General features: G+C 35.3%; 1 protein-coding gene across 2 annotated transcripts in view; it reads left to right on the top strand.

Annotated features, from left to right (window-relative positions):
- PTPN4 (protein tyrosine phosphatase non-receptor type 4) overlaps nt 1-20734 on the top strand; it is a 226346-nt gene that overhangs the window by 131091 nt on the left and 74521 nt on the right. For both annotated transcript variants that reach the window (XM_030324799.1, XM_030324797.1), the window contains exons 10-12: nt 5922-6010; nt 16549-16612; nt 20294-20466. In XM_030324799.1, the coding sequence (XP_030180659.1) occupies nt 5922-6010; nt 16549-16612; nt 20294-20466 (326 nt within the window). The remainder of the gene's footprint in view (nt 1-5921; nt 6011-16548; nt 16613-20293; nt 20467-20734) is intronic.

The following is a 20734-nucleotide window of genomic DNA, read 5'->3' as shown; positions in this document are numbered from 1 at the left end:
GAACTTGATCTAGACTTTGGTTTGATTCATTAGAGAAACACGAAGAAGGCGTGAGAACCGCCTTAAAGAAATATGTAATTATGGGTACACAAAACGTCACAGAACTGGCTTGATGAGAAACAGTTTTTTCTAGTTAGAAGGGAGAGATAAAGTGGGATGGGATGGTTGTTTAAAGGCCTACAGTGCCAAGCTAAACAGTTAAGACCTCTTCCTACTGGTGATAGAGATCCATTCATTTAACATTTAACAAATGAGTACAGTTGACCCTTGTACAGTGCAGGGGTTAGGGGCACCAACCTTTATCCCCCCAGTACAGTCCAAAATCTTCATGTAATTTCTGATTCCCCCAAAACTTTACTAATCGACACTGTTGACCCAAAGCCTTACTGATAACATAGTTGATTAACATGTATTTTTTATGTTATATGTATTATATACTACATTCTTACAATAAAGTAAACTAGAGAAAAGAAAATGTTACTAAGAAAATCATCGGGAAGAAAAAATACATTTACAGGACTCTACTGTATTGATCAGTGTACATCGTCTATATACAAGATGAATGGTCTGTCAGTACCTACATCAATATTGTCTTCTATTATACAAAACACTGTAGATATTAAATGTATTACTAACACTAGACATCAAAAACGAAAAGTTAATGTGAAAAAGAAATACATATTTATTTACAGGAGTAACGATTCATACATTGATAATGGAGAAGCAGTGGTATGAATGCTATGTACCAATGAATGAATCATTATAAAATATTTATGGCCTACAATATTGCACTCATAGTCCTGATACAATATCGGAAGCATTGTTAATTTTTTTAAAAACTACTTACCGGTGATGGTAAGCTAGTTATACAGTTTCTCCACTTAGGAGACAAAGAGGCATACTGCACAGTAATGTAATTCTTTGAAAGCAGAATTATAAAACACTAAGCAAACTAACACATTATTAATTTTATATTAAATATCACAGACCTCATTCCTGTATAAGGATAGGCTATCCACTTCCATATGAGTCTTGCACATGATGTTCTCCAGGCGAATACTTAGACATTGCTGATGATAATGGCACAGAAATGTTTCATACAGTTTTTCCCATATGGTCAGATTTCTGCACAAAGATACCCACACACATTCACAACAGATAAGTTTATAAGCCGAATAGCATGATGATTATTTGCAGTTCGTAGAGTGGTAGATTGTCATAAGGTCTTCATCCTCGTCTTCACAGTGAGTTGGCTGTGGAGGAAGAAGAAATGGGGTTGGTCTAACTATCTGAGAGGTGAGCAGAGGTGTAAGAAGTGGGGAAGGTGGAAGTGGGCAGGAGAGGTAGGCACACTCGGTGTAACTTTATGGAAATGCATTCTAATTTCTACCAGGCTTTTTTGCTCTTTAACTTCTCTAATAAAATTTCTGTACGGTTACCAGTTCCTCCACGGTCTGCTTTAGTTGCAGTGCTCCTATCATGGAAGGGCCCGTGTTGCAAAAGAAAAGTCAAAAGCAGTCTTCAATAACTAACTCTTCTGCTAGGTTGTCCAGTGTCAGTTCATTGCTGCACTGCTTCTTCCACTTCTTCCTCATCATCTAGCACTAATTTTGGGAGCACTCACCTCTATCAAGTCACCTTGTTAATCCTGTGGTGCAGTGCTCTTGAGTTTCTTGATAAGTCTGTATCATGAAACCTTTGACCCTCCATCTTTAATCCGTCTCATGATTTTCTTGACTGGCTCTGTCATAAGTCCTGTAAAGTTATCTGGACACAGTTTTCTCCCCCAGGAATTTATTGTTTTGAGCTTGATGGCTTTCATGGCCTTTTCTGTAATAACAATGACATCCTCAAGATCCTTCCAAACTTGCATGATGTTTTCTTTATCAGGGCTCCTTCCATAGAGACTGTATGCACTGAGCCTTTAAGGACCTTAAGGACCTTAAGGACCCCCCTGATCTGGAGGCTGAATTAGAGATACTGTGTTTGGGGGCAAGCAGAATATTTTGACATTGTTGCTGTTGAACTCATGGGGTTCTGGATGGCCAGGGGCATTGTCCAGTATCAAAAGAACTTCAAAAGGTAGTCCCTTACAGGCAAAGTACTTCTGGAATTCAAGGAGAAAACATTAATGGAACCAATCCAGAAAAAGAGTTGTCATTGTCCAGGCCTTCTTGTAAAACCAAAAGACTGGCAGATGGTGTTCATTTTTTCCCTTCAGAGGTGGAGCGTTAGCAGTTTGGGATAAGCAGTTTTGATCATAAACTCAACTGCGTTTGCGCAAAGCAGAGGTGACCTAGCCTTTCCTGCTTTAAATCCACAGGCTTGCTTCTTTGCCTTACTAATAAATGTCCTTTATAGCGTTTTCTTTCCCCGGATGCAGCCCTTTTACCTGCATTGAAAACATGTTCAGGCAGATACCCTTTCTCCTCAGTGATTTTCTGAATGGCACCTGGGAACGTGTCTCCTGACTCCTCAGCAGAGACTGCTTTTCCTGTTTTCTTGTCATTTCTAAAATTATCAGACCATCCTTTTCTGGCATTAAATCCTTCAGCTTTAGATCCTACACCTTCTTTTTGCTTTACGTTGTCATAGAATGACTTTGCTTTTTCTCACATCATATTAGAGTTTATAGATAGAGACATACCTTTCTTATAGCGGTCCATTACCCACAAAAAAGCTACATTTTCAATATGAGATGAAAAGGTACATTTTGCACCAAGTACCAGGTTGTGCATGCTAGTATAGTTGCAGCAATGGCTTCATGAATTTCCTTTTCCTTTTTTACAATGGTACTCATGCTGGATTCGTTTATCTTGAAACAGCAGGCAGCCACAATTGCAGACCTCAGTCTATTTATTAAGCAATTCAGCTTTTTTCTTACAATGTCATGATTTTCTTTGCTTCTTGGGAACACTTCCAGCATCACTAAGTAGCACTTTTTATGGGTCCCATGATGTTACTGGAAGTTTATGGTATTACACAGAACACGTTGAAAAATAAGCAAGAGCTGTGAGAAATCACTTTTGCCACTAGATGCAGTTTATTGGAGAGACCAAACCGCACATGCAGAGATGGTTAGTGTCACACCATATTTTAAGCCGATGCTTGGCAACACCTGAGCTTACCGCGACAGCAACAGGAGGTGACTATGAAATTATTACAGTGATACAGTATGTACTACAGGAAATGTTATGCAGTTATGATTTCATACAAATGTTTACATTTCTCTTGACTGTGAATGATGCCTTGTGTGGTCTGTAAGTGTGCAGAAGTTTTGATACATCCTAACTTTTTATAATATATTTGTGTGTATTGGGGCACCTGGGTAGCTTAGTTGCTTAAGTATCTGACTTGGTTTTGGCTCAAGTCATGATCTTGAGATTGAGCCTCACGTTGGGCTCTGCACTGACAGTGCAGAGCCTGCTTGGGATTCTCTCTCTCCGACCCCTTCCCCACATGTGTTTGTTCTCTCTCTCTCTCTCTTAAATAAACTTAAAATGCATATATATGTATATATATATATATATATATATATATATATATATATAATTGTGTTATTTTATGGTAATAAGCAATAAAACAGAGTAGGATCTACATTTATTTTATGTAGTCATGGCATACCTAACAAAAAAAAAATTTATATTTCTAGGCCACAGGATTTGTCTGCAAGTTTTTTGAAATTGTTGCAAATCTATAAAATTTTACAAATCTATATTGAAAAAAAGTCTGCATGTAAGTGGACCCACACAGTTCAAACCTGTGTTGTTCATGGGTTAACTCTACAAGACACTTTTCTACACACCTGAGAACCCAATAGTGGAAAAAACAAAGGCCCTATGCTTTGCTACTTGGGTTCTACTAAAGAAGAGTAAAAAATAAATAGATTAAATAACATAATTTATAGCATAATATAGGTAGTAGTAAGTGGTAAAAAGAAACACAAAGATATTTTAAAATAAGGTGGTCTTCATGCATTTTCCTGTACATCGGGATTAGTAGCATTTGTGTCCATTAAGGACATAACACTTCTTTTTTTTCTTTTTTTTTATCTTGCTCACTTCTGGCATCACCTTGGGAATTGCCATTTCATATCTAGATAGCTATAATTTAAGAACTTGAGTTCCTAGAGAGCCTGAACATGTTTTGCTTTTTTGTTTTTAAACATGTTTTTCTGCCAACATAGCAGCTTGATTGATTTATCTATTTGTTGAGTTTGGTATATCTCTTTAATGTATTGGTTCTTCTCTAGTGCTTGGTGATCATTGGTTGTGTACTTCCTTTTTGCATTTGTGATTCTTAGTCCACTTGCTTGTCGGCGTTCTCTTTGTTATGGCCTGCTTTAGGTGATGGTGGAGGAGAGAAGGAAAATATTGCCGCGAAACACATGCCTATAGTTTGCCTTTCTCAGTTTGAGGTTCTCCATCCATTCTGAGGATTGCTCTAATTTCTGTCCCCAGTATCCACACTTGGTATTTTAGATAAGCTGCACATACTTCCTTGTCCCATAATTCAGTCCAGACAGGGCAGGATTCTAGAGTTGGTAGGAGCTAATTACCTTAGCTGTTCTCTACCTGATCATCCTGACAGTAATTTGAGGGCTCCCTTTATTTCCTTCATCTGCCGTCTGTGAAATTGTATCTGTTGACTATACCTTCTTTCTGCCTCCATACAGAACTTTCTCTTCTGTGTTTAATTCAAGCTGTGGTCTTCTATAATTTTTTTCTCTCCTAAAATCTGATTTTATCCTCTTTATGTCTTTGCAAATTTCTCAAAATGTCTGGTCTGTTGATTATGTACATTCAAGCGGATTGTTTTTATGTATCTTCTGTGGTATGAGAGTGGGAGCAGAAGGAGCAATAGGAACATATATTACGTCTGCCATCTTGGCCCAAACTTCTAATTGATATTTTTTAAAAAGTGATTTAAGAATCCTAACAGTGTACAATAATGCTGGTTATTGCTAAATAAGTTGGTCATACAGTACTCAGTGTTGTGTTACTTTGGCCATTGGTATTTATTTTCCTGTCACAGAAGTTAGTAAGTTTTTTTATTTAATTAGAAGTTATTGAAACTACATTTTAAAGGATTTTTTTTTCTAGGGGCACAATTATAAAATCTTGATTATAATTTCATTAATTAGTTCTGTCTTCTGAGTATATGAATGGTAGGGGGTAAAGCATTGTTGCTAAATGCTAAAAGCATTAGCTTGCCTATAGGATGTTTCAAGTCAACTAGCAACACTATTTCAAGGTTGATTCGCATCTGAGAAATTAATTCAACATTTTCTCAGTAGTACAGATTAGCTATTCAAGTTGGATGAGTTATCATGAAAACCCTTCCTTTCCTCAAAGCACAGTTCAAATTTTCTTCTCCATAGTCATTCAAATTCTCCAACAGTTGTTCCCTACTCTACTGTCATGATTTTTTTGTTGTATTACATTAGTTATAGGATTTATCATTATATTGGAAATCTTGTTTTTTTATAGGTTACACTTCACTAAACTCTGAATTCTTCCATATTTTCTTTAATTTTGCAATTCTGACACTGTATTTACACAGCAATTAGGTTAGAATAATTTAGAAATGAAAGAATAGATCCTACTTCATCGTTCTACAGGGTGAGAAGGCCTTTGATTCCCTGTCTCAGAGAGTCAATTCCAGTTATACACTGTGGGGAATCCTGAGATCATTTTTACTGTAGATAATGAATTTTAATATTCTAACATTTAAGTTTGATTGAAGTATGTTCTTTATCTTCGTGAGGTAAAAATTACTGTGTGGGTTTGTAAATATTATGCAATTATGTGCTGCCTTCAAATATGTTACATTGTGTTAAAAAAATCCTTATCCTATTTTTAAAATATATATTTAACAAGAAAAGTCCAATATTTTAGATTTGTCATTTTCTTTTTTTGAAGGATCAAAGTAACAATGAAATTATGATTGGAGTGATGTCAGGAGGAATTCTGATTTATAAGAACAGGGTACGAATGAATACCTTTCCATGGTAAGAACTTCCATCAATATTTTTGCTTTTACCATTATATTACCAAATATAATAATTCATATTAAAGAAAGTGGTTGTTGAAGTATATTAATGTTGTCATGCATCTTATCCCACTTGAAATCTACTAGAGACTACCAAAATAATTAAATTGTTTATTTTAAAACTTGCTTAATCCAGACAAGGCAATATTTATAAGGAATACTGCTTCATGAATTTTTCTCTTGGAGAATCTCTTAAATTTGTCCTATAGTATAGTAGCTAATACTGTCATGTTTACTCTGTGTCTTGCACCATGCTGGTTGCCTTATTATTTTTTCATTTTTTTTAAGTTTTCCAAAAAAAAATTTTTAATGTTTTATTTATCTTTTTTTTTTTTGAGAGAGAGACAAACAAGAGCATGAGTGGGGGAGGGGCAGAGAGAGAGAGACACACAGGATCTGAAGCAGTCTCCAGGCTCTGAGCTGTCAGCACAGAGCCCGATGCAGGGCTCGAACTCGTGAATGGCAAGGTTATGACCTGAGCCCATGTTGGACTCTCAACCAACTGAGCCACCCAGACCCCCATTAGAAGTTTTATTTTTAAGTAATTTCTACACCCAGCGTGGGACTCAGACTCACAAACCCAAAATCAAGAGTTGCATGTTCTAATGACTGAGCCAGCCAGGCACCCACTCCATGATTGCTTCACGTTACAGTATTTCCTCTAAGTGCATTAAGTGAGGTCCCATTTTATTGGTTGGAGCATGGGTGTGGTTGCTGCATCTATGATCTGCTATTACGTGGTTTAAATTGGTGCTAGGAAAGTATGGTGGCTCCATGGGGTTTAAAACTCCTGTTTCTTCAGTTTTACTGCTCTGTTGTCCTTAGCATGTTGTCCTCATTGTCCAGGATGACTCACCCTCTGTATCCCAGAACGAGGAAAAAGAAGTAGGATCTGCCTCTTCCCTTTAAGGGGATAAGTTGAAAATCATAAAAATCACTTCGACCATGTCTCTTATGCATTATATGAGCAGCTGCAGTTTTTTAAAATAAATGTAATGATTGTCTTTAGCAGAATAAACAAATACATAAGAAATACTTTGTATTACTCTGTTTCTCTTTACATCTTTTAAAAGATTTGGTCCTGATTTTTAACTATCTGTGATTTTTATTTAATAGGTTTTTGTAACTAGTCACTTTAATAACACTTTAATAGAAATATGATAAGTAACAGAAGCAGTTATTTTAGAAAATTGCCACAACTTTGTTTAAATAATAACAATAAATTTCCTAGATGGGTCACAAAACCATATGAAGCATAAAATATAAAAATTGATGAATATCATGAAAATTAAAGACTTCGCTCTTCAAGAGAGACTCTAAAGAAGATGACAGAACAAGACACAGTCTTTTGTAAAATATATATTTGATAAAGGACCTATCAAGAATATATAAAGAACTTTAATAACTCAGTAGTAAGAAGACAATCTGATTAAAAAGAAGAGGCAAAATATTTGATTACACGCTTCCACCAAAGGAGATACACAGATGGTACATGAGCACTTGACAAGATGTTCAATCACCAGTGAAATGCAAATTAAACCACAGTGAACTACTGCTCACACACAGAATAGCTCCACTTAAAAAAAAAAAGTGACAATACCAAATGAGGGCAAGAAGCAAAACTCCTTAAGTCTCATACGTTCCTGGTGAGAGTGCAAACTAGTACACCAACTTTGGAAACAGTTTGGCAGTTTCTTTAAAGTTAAACATAGATTTACCATATAATCCAGCATTTCTGTTCCTGGAAATTTACCCAAGAGAAATGAAAACCTGAGTTCATATGAAGAGTTTTACACTAATGTTCCTAGCTACATTATTTATAACACCACAAAACAGAACTGCAGATGTCCATCAGTTGGTGACAGAGGATTTATTTCCACAATCAATACTGTTCAGCAATAAAAAGAAATGAGCTATTGACAACACTAAACCATATGGATGCCTTGGCCTCAAAACTTTATGCCAAGTATAAGAAGCCAAACACAAACATATTCTTTGTTTCTATTTATATGAAATTCTAGAAAACACAAATTATAGAGACAGTAGACCAGTGGTTGCCAGGAACTGAAAATAGAAGGAAGCAGTTGACTGCAGAGGGACACAAGGGAATGTTTTGAGGCGATGGGAATGTTATGTGATGATTTTGGTGGGTGGTAGTTACATAACTGACTACATTTGTCAGAACTCTCTGAATTGTTCATTGAAGTTGGTATATTTCATTATATATGTCAATTACACTTCTACAAAGTCCATTAAAGAAAATTAAGTATCCTTTAGTGTTTCATATCAAATCTTTTATATATTTGCTATGTATCATTCACTATATATCATTCAAACCATGATATGTTCAGAGGAGGATATAAAGACATGGCACCTGCCTATTAGTGGACACACAAGAATGAATTATACAATTAATAACAATAAGAAAATATGTAATTAAAAGCCTCACTGTCAGTTTTCATAACAGTGAAATGGTAAATGTGCATCTTTTTTTTTAATATGAAATTTATTGTTAAATTGGTTTCCATACAAGTATCACCCAGTGCTCATCCCAACAGGTGCCCTCCTCAACACCCATCACCCCCCCTCCCCTCCCTCCCACCCCCCATCAACCCTGTTTGTTCTCAGTTTTTAAGAGGCTCTTATGTTTTGGCTCCCTCCCTCTCTAACCTCTCTTCTTTTGAAATGTGCATCTTTGATTGTAATACATTTCTGATTTTACTAAAGACAATTTTAAAAATATTTTACTTTGTATTTTTATATTTTACATTTTTATATGAATTTTATATTTTATATAAATGCCAAAATTTGAAAAATTCTTTTCAGATAATATGGGATAAAATAATACAGTGATAATCTAAATTTTTCTGTAGTTTCAAAACCCTATATTGTATATACCTTTTTTATTATAAGAATTCTAGAAGAGTTTTTGGCAAATTGTTTTGGAAACACAAAGGATACAGTTGCTCTAGGGAAATTTTTAATGGTTCCATGATACGTGGGATGGATTTTAAAGGATGAATAGAAATTTCCTCAGTGAAGCAGGAAGTGTGGAAGAGGTAGGTGTGAATTTAAGGAATTCAGGTAGCGGTAGCAAACAGTAGCAGAGGCCGAATAGTAAGGGTATGACAAGTTGAGGAAATGAAGAGCTATTTGGTTTGGTTTCTCTTTCAGTTGTCTTCATTGAAGACGGAAATAAGGGAACAAAAATTTAGGAAGATATTGCTTACAAGAGAAATTAGATTCCAATTGTGAAGGATCCTACATATTCTGCTAAGGAGTTGGCATATTATTTTATTGGTAAATATGTTTAGAAACAGTTTAATATTGAGAAATATAACTCACATTTCCAAGTCTTTTTTTCTTTCTTTTTTTTTAAAAAAATTTTTAATCTTTATTTATTTTTGAGAGAGAGAGGGACAGAGCATGAACAGGGGAGGGGCAGAGAGAGAGGGAGACAAGAATCTGAAGCAGGCACCAGGCTCTGAGCTGTCAGCATAGACGACTCATGAACTCAGAAACCATGAGACTGTGACTTGAGCCAAAGTTGGACACTTAACCGACTGAGCCACCCAGGTGCCCCTTTTCTTTCTTTATGTTTTTTTAATGTTTATGTATTCTGAGGTGGGGAGGGGCAGAGAGAGAGGGAGAGAGAATCCCAAGCAGGCTCTGTGTGCTGTCAGCGCAGAGCCTGACACAAGGCTCTATCCTACAAACCATGAGATCATTACCAGAGATGAAATCAAGAGTCAGATGCTTAACCAATGGAGCCACCCAGGCACCCCACATTTCGAAGTCTTTATCAAAGTACAAGTTAGGTCATGCATACACAAAAAGATGTGAATGTTTAAGATATTGATTGGAAAGTATATACTGTTCATTTTAAATTTTATTTTCAAGAATTAAACTGAATAGGGGCACCTGGGTGGCTCAGTTGGTTGAGCATCCAACTTCGGCTCAGGTCATTATCTCAGTCTGTGAGTTTGAGCCCCGCGTCGGGCTCTGTGCTGACAGCTTGGAGCCTGGATCCTGCTTCAGATTCTGTGTCTCCCCTCTCTGTGCCCCTCCCCTGCTCATGTTCTGTCTCTCTCTGTCTCAAAAATTAAAAAAACATTCAAAAAAATTAAAAAAAAAAAAGAATTAAACTGAATAGATGGGATTTAAAGTTGTTAAAGCTACTATATCTGAATCATCATGGAACATAAGTATTTCTTCTGATCCTCAGTACTTATGGCAGTACATACTACCACTGGGAGGACTAATTTAAAGCTATTTGACTAATTGTTGGAGACTGAGCAAAAACTGGCTTGAGAGATGAAAACTCCTGAACCCCAGCCTTACAAAGATGCCCACACTGTCATGAGTTTTACTATCACTAGGCATTCCACCAGGTTCCCAGGCTGAAGAGTGGAGAAAAATCCACTCCTGTTTGGAGGGCATGGTGGGGTGAGCAGAGAAGTAACCATTTTGAAACATGCTCAGAGCTTTCTTTTCTCCTTAACAAAGGTCTGCCCTCAAGGAAATCTATCTTAGCAGTACTTAACCAACATGGACTTTACCAAAGCATAACCAAAGTGGGGGAAGGAAATACCTTTTTTTAGCCCCCACTATACCTCTTGTCTCACTTAAGGAGAGGGTGAGCTGAAAAGCACTGGAGGTCAGGGCCAAGTAGCACAGACCACCAAACCACGGAGACCTAATCATGGGTTTAAGAACAATTCCTCCCCAACCCTCACTTTACTACCACATCAAAGGGCTCCTGTATAATAACAGGGGATTACAATTTAAATAACTGCCAGACTCTGACTATTTAAGAAGGAGTCTCTAGGGAAACTGAAAGCCAACAGGGGAGACAAAAACAAGGAAACTAGAGGAAATAGCCTCATACACTTACCTCACAGAATGTTCCTTTGAAGAAACCATAATTTGATTGGTTTAGCTTCTGAAGGATTCATGCCTCCGGGCATTAGAGCAATGTGTTGGTAATTAGGGGAGTTTTACAGCTGGGTGTGCTTATTGAAAGAATGGGATGACTGGTACCACTGTCCTCTGAGGATTACTGTACGCATACCAGGAGACTATGTGCCTTGAAGAGTAGCAGCAGAAGCTTAGCACTGGGAGTTGGGGGATATGGGTGGATTTCATGAAAATAATGCAACAAATACAATAGCAATCCGGGGTCAGGGTTGCATATATCTTTTTGAATTAGTATTTCCTTTCTATTTGGGTACATACCCAATCGTGGAATTATTGGGTCATATGGTATTTCTATTTTTAAATTTTTCAGGAACTTCCCTACTGTTTTCCACAGTGGCTGCACCAGCTTGCATTCCCACCAGCAGTGCACAAGAGCTCCCTTTTCTCCACATTCTCACCAATATTTATTTCTTGTCTTTTTGGTTTTGGCCATTCTAACAGGTGGAAAGGGATATTGTGGTTTTGATTTGCATTTCCCTGAGGATTAGTGATGTTGAGCATCTTTTCATGTGTCTGTAGGCCATTTCAGTAGGTTTACTTTGGAAAAATGTCTATTCCGGTCCTCTTTTTTTAATAAGTTTGTTAATTAAATTTCTTTAACAAATATAGGCCTATTCAGATTGTGTATTTCTTCTTTTGTGAGTTTTGACGGATCATGTCTTTCAAAGAATTGGCTCATTTTATTGAGATTATCAAACTTACGGGCATAGACTTCTTCATAGTATTCTTTTACTATGTTTTTTTTTTAAGTTGTTGCTGTAATTCAAAAACCTTTATTTCATATTAATATAAATAAAACTTGATTTTCAGTCACTGTTTACTATGCTTTTAATTGTAGTGATGTCTACTCTTATTTCTGAATATTAGTAATTTGTGTACTTTCTCTTTTTCTCTTAGTCTGGCTCAATAAGTAGAGGCTTATTGATTTTATTAAATTTTCAAAGAACTAGCTTTTGGTTTCATTGATGTTCTCTGTTGGTCTGCTGTTTTCTTTTTCACTGATTTCTGCTCTACTGTTTTTCTTACTTTAGATTTAAATTGCTCTTCTTTTTGTAAAGTAGAAACTTAGATTATTGATTTTTGGTCTTGTCTTCTCATATATGCGTTCAGTGTCATAAAGTTCCTTCTAAGTACTGCTTTTGCTGTGTGTCATGTATTTGGATGGGTTGTGTTTTCATTTTCATTTAGGTTAAATAATTTTTCATTTCTCTTGATTTCTTGTTTGATTCATGTTGTATTTATAGGTGTGTTATTTACTCTCCAGGCATTTTAGGATTTTCCAGTAGTTCTTTTTTCTACTGGATGTTCCAGTAGAAATCAGTAATTACTGATTTCTAGATTAATTCATTGTGCTTTGAGAGTAGATATTATATGATTTCTATCCTTTGAAATTTGTGAAGGTGTGTTTTATGGCTGAGAATATGGTCTATTTTAGTGAATGTTCCAAATGAGCTTGAAAAGAATATTTTTTCATGTTATAAGAAGTAATCTGTAAAGGTCAATTATATCCATTAAATTGATGATATTGTTGAGTTCACTTATGTCTTTAATGATCTTCTATGTGCTGAATTTTTCCATTTCAGATAGAGGAGTGTTGAAGTCTCCAACTATGTTAGTTATTCATGTGTATTTCTTTGTAATTCTATCAATTTTTGCCTCTTGTAGTTTAATGCTCTGTTTTAAGGTGCATACACATTAAGATTTCATAATGTCTTCTTGAAGAATTTACCCCTTTATCATTGTGGAATGCCCTTTATCCCTGATAACTTTATTTGCTTTAATGTCTGTTCTTTTTGAAATTATTAGAACTACTCTTTTTTAATTTTTTTTATTTTTGATTCTTTCTTTTTTAAGATGCAGTTGATGGTGCCTGGGTGGCTCAGTCTGTTAAGTGTCCGACTTCAGCTTAGGTTATGATCTCAATGGTTCATGGTTCAAACCTCACGTAGGGCTCTGTGCTGACAGCTCGCAGTCTGGAGCCTTCTTTGGATTCTGTTCCTCCCTTTCTCTCTGACCCTCCCCTGCTCGAGCTCTGTCCATCTCTCTCTCTCAAAAATAAATAAACAATAAAAAAAATTTAAGATATAATTGACATATAACATTATGTTAGTTTCAGGTGTACAAAAATGATTCAGTATTTGTATATATTGCAAAATGGTCACTACTGTAAATCTCATCAATGTTTGTCACTACACGTAATTACAATTCTTTTTTCTTGTGATGAGAACTTTTAAGATCTGTCTTAGCAACTTTTAATTAATTTTTTTTTTCAACGTTTATTTTTTTTGGGACAGAGAGAGACAGAGCATGAACGGGGGAGGGGCAGAGAGAGAGGGAGACACAGAATCGGAAACAGGCTCCAGGCTCTGAGCCATCAGCCCAGAGCCTGACGCGGGGCTCGAACTCACGGACCGCGAGATTGTGACCTGGCTGAAGTCGGACGCTTAACCGACTGCGCCACCCAGGCGCCCCTGTCTTAGCAACTTTTAAATATACAATACAGTGTTATTAACTATAGTCCCCATGATGGCCATTACAACCCTACTACTCCTGCTTCTCTTGATTAGTCTTAGCATGGTGTGTGTGTATGTATATATATATATATATATATATATATGTATTCAATTTTTTTTAATGTTTATTTATTTTTGAGAGAGAGACAGAGTGTGAGTGGGGGAGGAGCAGAGAGAGAGGGCGACACAATCTGAAGCAGGCTTCAGGCTCTGAGCTGTCAGCACAGAGCCCGATGCGGGGCTCAAACCCATGAACCATGAGACCATGACCTGAGCTGAAGTCGGACGCTTACTGACTGAGCCACCCAGGTGCCCCAGCATGGTATATTTTTATCCATCTGTTTACATTTAACCTATATATGTCTTTATATTTAAACAACATACTGTTGTATCTTGTTTTTTGATCCAGTCTGACAATGTATCTTTTAATTGTTGCATTTAGCCTTTTGCCATTTTTAAAGGATTTTTGATGTTTGTATTAGTATCTGCCATATTCATTACTTTTTTTGTTTGTTGCCCTTGTTCTTTGTTTCCATTTTTGTGTTTCCCTCTTTTTCTGCCATTTGTTATTTTAATTGAGCATTTTATATGATCTCATTTTCTCTCCTTAGCTTATCAGTTTTACATCTTTTTTTACTTGTTTTAAGTGGTTGCTCTAGAGTTTGCAGTTCTATTTACATTAGTCCAAGTCTACTTTCAAATGATAATATGCCACGTCACAGGTAGTGTGAGTACCTTATAATGAAATAATACTAATTTCTTCCTCCTGTCCCTTGTATCATTGCTGTCAATCCTTTCACTTATTTATAAGCCTACAGAAGTATATAACTTTATATATATATAATTATACATATATGATAGGTACATAAGCATACCTAATTGAATACATTGTTGCTTTTCTTATTTTGAGGAAATGTTATATGTTAGATCAGTTAAGAATATGAAAAATCAAGTTTTTATTGTAATGTCACTTACTCCTTCTTCACTGTTTTACCTTTCTTTATATAGATCCAAGTTTTGGGCCTATATTAATTTTTTCTTTTAACATTTCTTGCAAGGCAGGTCCGTGGCAATAAAGTCCCCCTACTTTTATTTGAGAATGTCTTTATTTCTCATTCATTTGTTAAAGGGTAATTTCAAGAATACAAAATAAGGGGTTGGTGGTTTTTTTCTCTCAATGCGCTCTTCTTTATGGTTTTGGAGAAGTTGGATGTAATTCTTCTTACCTTTGTTCGTCTATAGGTAAGGTGTTTTTTCCTTTGGCTTCTGTCAAGATTTTTTCTTTATCTTTGATTTTCTGTAACTTAAAAGTGATATGCCTAGGTGTGTTTTTTTAGGCATATATCCTGTTTGTGTTCTCTTGAGCTTTCTTGATCTGTGCTTTGATGTTCGGTGTTAATTTAGGGAAATTCCTTACTTATTTTGGTTTCAGACATTTCTTCTGTTACTTTATTCTCCTTCTGGTATGTTCATCACCATATGTTACTGTATATTGCATCTTTTGTAGTTGTCCCACAGTTCTTAGATAGTCTGTTCTTTTTACATCCTTTTCTCTTTGCTTTTTGGGTTTGGGGGATTTTACTGATATATCCTCTATCTTAGAGATTATTTCCTCAGCTTTGTCAAGTGTACTAATAAGGTCATGAAATGTATTGTTTCTGTTACAGTGTTTTTTACCCATAGCATTTTCTTGAAGTTCTTTCTTATGATTTCCATCTCTGTACTTACATTGCCCATTTGTTCTTATATGCTTTTTACTTTATTCTTTAGAGTCCTTAGCATATTAATTGTAGATGTTTTAAATTCCCAGTCTGATCATTCCAGCGTCTCTTCCATGTCCGGTTCTGTTCTGTTTCTTCACATCGTGTTTTTGCCTTTTGGTATGCCTTGTAACTTTTTCTTGATAACCAGATATGGTATTTTAGTTAAAGGAACTGCTGTAAATAGGCTCTTAGTAATGTTGTCAGGTGTTGGGGAAAGGCAAGTGTACTGTATCCTATGAATAGCCCTCAGTGTTTTAGTGAGCCTGTGCCTCTAGACTGTGAGCCTCACAAGTGTTTCTCGTTTTTCTCCCTGCTAGGTGGGATAGAATGGTTAGAGTGAGCTGGAGTTGGTTTGGCTTCCCCAGGCTAGTTAAGCTTTGGTAGTAGTACCCCAGCAGGTTAGGATTTGTCTAACTAGTTACTCCTGAAGGACCTTATTAAGAACAGAGTGCTCTGATGTATTTCAAGATGGTTCCTTTTCCCCTTCTCTTGCTGGAAACCCAAGGGTATTTTTCTCTGACATTTACCATGCGAACCTGATGGAACTGCTAGAGGTAAATCTTAACAATATTGCAGGAGCCCCCTGTATGACTGGGTGCCTCTGGAGTTTTTAACTCTGGAAGTTGGCTACACGGAGCCTCCAACAATTCTTAAATTACGGTTCAGGTTTTACTGCCTTGGCACTGGTTCGTCTGGCAGTTTCTGCTCGTGAGTCTCTGCTCTGGTAAGCTGCAGCTCTCTGCATGCACTTGTTGGTCTCAGGCCTTGAGGGTAGCAGTTTGCCCTGTGCCCTCCTGTCTCTTACGGAGCCAAGAAGAGTTGTTGGTTTTTCAGTCTGTTGAGCTTTGTACTTAATACATTGGAATGGTGATTTCTGAGTTCCTTACAGAACCAGAAAACTACTTGTAGTTTTAAAAAGTAAATAACTATGTTGTTGGTATATCTTGAAATTTTAATTTGTGATATGTGTTTTTATGTATTTCTCTAGAGCTGAAAATTAGAAAATGTATAGGTCACAGCAAATGTTCTGATAAAACTTTATTCAATTGAGTATATAGATTCTAATTATTTTTCATGAAGCACCAGAATCTTTAGATTATTTATGTAATGTGTGTATATATAATTAAATGTTCAGAGGTTACTATATATACAGCTAAAAGATTATTTTTTGAATTATTTTCTTAAGTTACTGTTTTTGTCTTCATTCAGTATTATAAACACTCCAATTCATTCTTTTTGTCCAGGTTGAAGATTGTAAAAATTTCTTTTAAGTGCAAACAGTTTTTTATTCAACTTAGAAAAGAATTGGTGAGTGATGATCTTAATCATTATTAATATAAATGAATATATTTATAAAACTATTTGTATAAATATAAATAACATTTATATAAACAAATAGTATTTATATAAGTGAAGTCTTCAGAAATGAAGTCATTTGTGGCCAGACTCTCAGTGTGAGGTTGATAACTGCCCACCGATTTAGTTAATTCACATTTTATGACAGTGTTTATTTCCCCAGTGTTACTGTGGTTCTGATTTAAAAAGTTCTTCTAAATAACCATTCTGCTCTCTTTTGAACTTTGAAACTGATCTCAATTGTGATGTTCATTGTCAGTTGCCAGGGTCTAGTCATGAAGGTGGTAACTGAGCATTTTATATGTTCTTCTTCTTCTTCTTTTTTTTTTTTTTTTAACTGATCTACAACACTTTCTTTCGTATATATGCTCATTTCATTTTAGGGAAACTGAGTGTTTAGTTTTGTTTCTAGTTCATGAATGTATAGTACATTTCCTCCCTTTGTGTGAATGGTGGTGTCCTTTTGTATATTAAATACAACACATTGAGTTGTCGTGGGAAAGAATTTCATCTTGCAAATGATTTTCTCTATTTAACCAAATTAAACTAATTTTATCCTTTGACTTAAATTATTTCTTACAAATTGTAACAAATTAATGCAGATTTCAAGGGAGTTGTATGTGTGTGTAAAATGTATTTGAAATCTTAAAAATATTTGAATCAACTGTATTTTATCAGCAACTATGATTTCCCTTTTATCCTCACAAAATACGAAAGTTTTTTTCTATAGAGTTTTATTGAAACACACAGAAAAGTGTATAAATATTAAGTATAGTGTTTGGTAAGTATGTAGTAATATATCATGTTAATATGTAGAATGTTACTGTCACCTTGGTTTTATTGCTGATGGATCTGATGCTCATTTGCTGTCATTAAACTTTCTGAAAGGTAAATACTGATCACCATGGATTAGTTTGCCTATTTTTGAACTTTAAAAAATGAATCATACATAATGTTCTCCTGTTGTGTACCTTCTAACCTTAACATTATGAGATTCATCCATATGAATGAATGAATTGCACATAGCAGTACTTTGTTCTGTTGCTACATGGTGTTCCGTTGATTGAATATACCATAAATTATTTATTCTTATGTTAGTGGATACTTTTGGCATTTCCAGGTTGTGACTATTACAACTAATGCTGCTAATGAACATTTTTGTATATGTTTCAAATCTTATCTGGAAGCCTCTACTTCTCTAAAATACTTTACTTTAAATCATTATATTGGTAGAAGGCAATGTAGAAGTCAACTTTCTAATTTTTTCCCATTAATAGTACTATTGTTACTACTAATAGTAGTTGTGGTATTTAACATTTATTGAGGTCTTACTCTGTGTCTGATAATCACACAATCATTTTCATAGCATTTAATCTTCAAACCATTCTGTGAGGTAGTATATCATTTAGGAATGTGTTTAGCCACAGATATTATCAACAAAAGTCATCTAACAACTGATCTGAGACTGTATATGGTCGTAGTCTGTAGAATGTCGTTTTGTTAATGTTTTCTCTCAAGAACATCTTTTTAAATACCCACACTTTATAGAAACTACTTATCTCTTAATACAACATTTTATGTCTATTGTTTACAAAATGTGGATTTTGTTATAATTTATTACAGATTGTCCAAGTACAATTGGTAGAAAGCCAGAATCACACATAGACTTTTTGATGTATGCAAAGTGTCAAAAAAGGTAGAACATAAATGATTCTTAGATGTTGCTTCTGCAGAGTATTGCTGTGTAATGCTCTGTGTGAGACCTAATCAATATTCATGGCATATGGTACAGCATGTAAACTACTTGTTAGTGCATACAAAGCCACTGTTAAGCACAGTTAAAAATTTTTTGGTGATCAAGAAGTGGTATTTTAAGCATATTATCTTCTAAAATAATAGTTTAATATTTACTTTTTTTTAATGTTTATTTTTGAGAGAGAGAGAGATAGAGCGTGAATGGTAGAATACAGAGAGAGAGGGAGACACAGAATCCGAAGCAGGCTCCAGGCTCCGAGCTGTCAGCACAGAGCCCGACGTGGGGCTCGAACTCATAGACCGCGAGATCATGACCTGAGCCGAAGTCAGCCGCTCAACCAACTAAGCCACCCAGGCACCCCAGTAGTTTAATATTTATATGTGGGCATCTTACTACATTTTAGTTATGGAAATGCTATCATACCTTTTGATAGGCAAACATTTCTTTAACAAGGCATAGAAAACCTTAAAAGAAAAGATCAGTAACTTGGACTGTGTTAAAATTAAGAACTATATTCATCAAAAGATAGCATGAAGGGAGTGAAATAGCACAGTGTATATCTATAATACACACGTACCCACATCCTTGGTTATATATCCAACCCAGTCCAAAGATATGCTACTGACTTGAACAGATACTTCAGAAATGAAGACAGCCACGTGGCCAGTAATGTGAGAAGGTGTTGAACCTCTGTGATCATCAGGGGAGTACAAATTATAACCAAAATGTGATACTTCTACACATCCACAGGAATAGTGTAGAGAAGAGATTGATAAGCCAGTGGTTGGTGAGTTAGAGGATATACGGCCGGTGGGAGGGAGTATATATTGATCTGACTGTTTTGGAAAACTGTTGGGCATTATCTACTAAAGATGAACATGCATATCTTATCCAACAGCAGAAATGTACACACATGTGCATCAGACCACATACAGGAATATACATAGCAATATTTTTATATCCTGAAACTGGAAAAACAAAGTATCTGTCGACAACAAATGGATAAACTGACATATTCATATGATAGAATATTACACAGAATGAAAATTACTGTTTCACAACCATATGGATGGATATAGAAACAGAATACTAAAAAGAATTCAAACCTTAAGACACATATGTATGATTCCATGTATATAATTTAGTTCAAAAACAGGCATAACTAATCTGTAGTGATAAAAGGCAGAAGAGTGATTACCTTTGCAAAGATAATCTGGTAGAAAGGGGAGATACTTCAGAGTTGCTAGTAATAATCCATTTCTTGTTCTGGTTGGAAGTTAAATGGTTGCGTTCATTGTGTGAATACCAGAGCTATACACTTAGAACATGTGTGACTTACTAGTTGTAGTTTGCTTCAGTAAAACCATTTAAAAAGTAATTTGTGCCAAACTTTTAGAGAAAAATTAAGGAAATGCTTCTATTATGTTGCTACTTATTTTAAAATTTGAGTTATATAATAGTGTTTATAAGTGCTGAATATTCCTATGTACTTGCGGTCTACACAGATATACAAATTTTGAGATGGTTTTAAAAGGTGTATGTATCTTATAGTTTAATTTATGTTCCAGGATTATATTTTGAAATAGAATTATAGCTAGTAAGCTTTAAAAACAGATATATATCCAATTTTAAGCTTATTTGTAGCTATATTGTAAAATAAAAGTTCCTAAGAGTTGTAATATTACTGAGGTGAGGTCCACATTTTGCAAACCTTTCCATTTATTTTACTGCCTTTTTATTGGATAAACAAAAAAGGGGCTGTGCTACAGGGATTAGTGTTTGTAAGGCTAGAATGTTTATCTGTAAAAAGTAAACTAAATGGAGCATTAGATCCTGATGTTTTCCTGGTATTCTCTGCATTTTGTCATTTACTACAGCACGAATCTAGAGAAACGTTATTGGGATTTAATATGGTGAATTACAGAGCATGCAAAAATTTGTGGAAAGCATGTGTAGAACATCACACATTCTTCCGTTTGGACAGACCGCTTCCACCTCAAAAGAACTTTTTTGCACATTATTTTACATTAGGTTCAAAATTCCGGTACTGGTAAGTATTGCTTATGCACTAATGCTTTATTATTGGATTTTTCCTCACTGTAAAATAAACGTGTATTTTATTGAGTCATAGAATGTTTATTATTTGTACACCCTACTGAGTCAGAATCTCTGTGGCGTGTGGCCCCTTTGTCTATATCAGCCAAAAGTTTAAAGGTTCTTGTGCCATATGGGAGAAACCTCTTCCATTGACTATAATTTTGATCATTATTCTCAAAGGTAAATCAATGATATTTAATTATTTACATTCTAGACATCTA

Source organism: Lynx canadensis, chromosome C1 (genome assembly GCF_007474595.2).
Source record: "Lynx canadensis isolate LIC74 chromosome C1, mLynCan4.pri.v2, whole genome shotgun sequence".
Taxonomy (NCBI): Eukaryota; Metazoa; Chordata; class Mammalia; order Carnivora; family Felidae; genus Lynx; species Lynx canadensis.
This window is presented reverse-complemented; position numbering and strand designations above follow the sequence as displayed.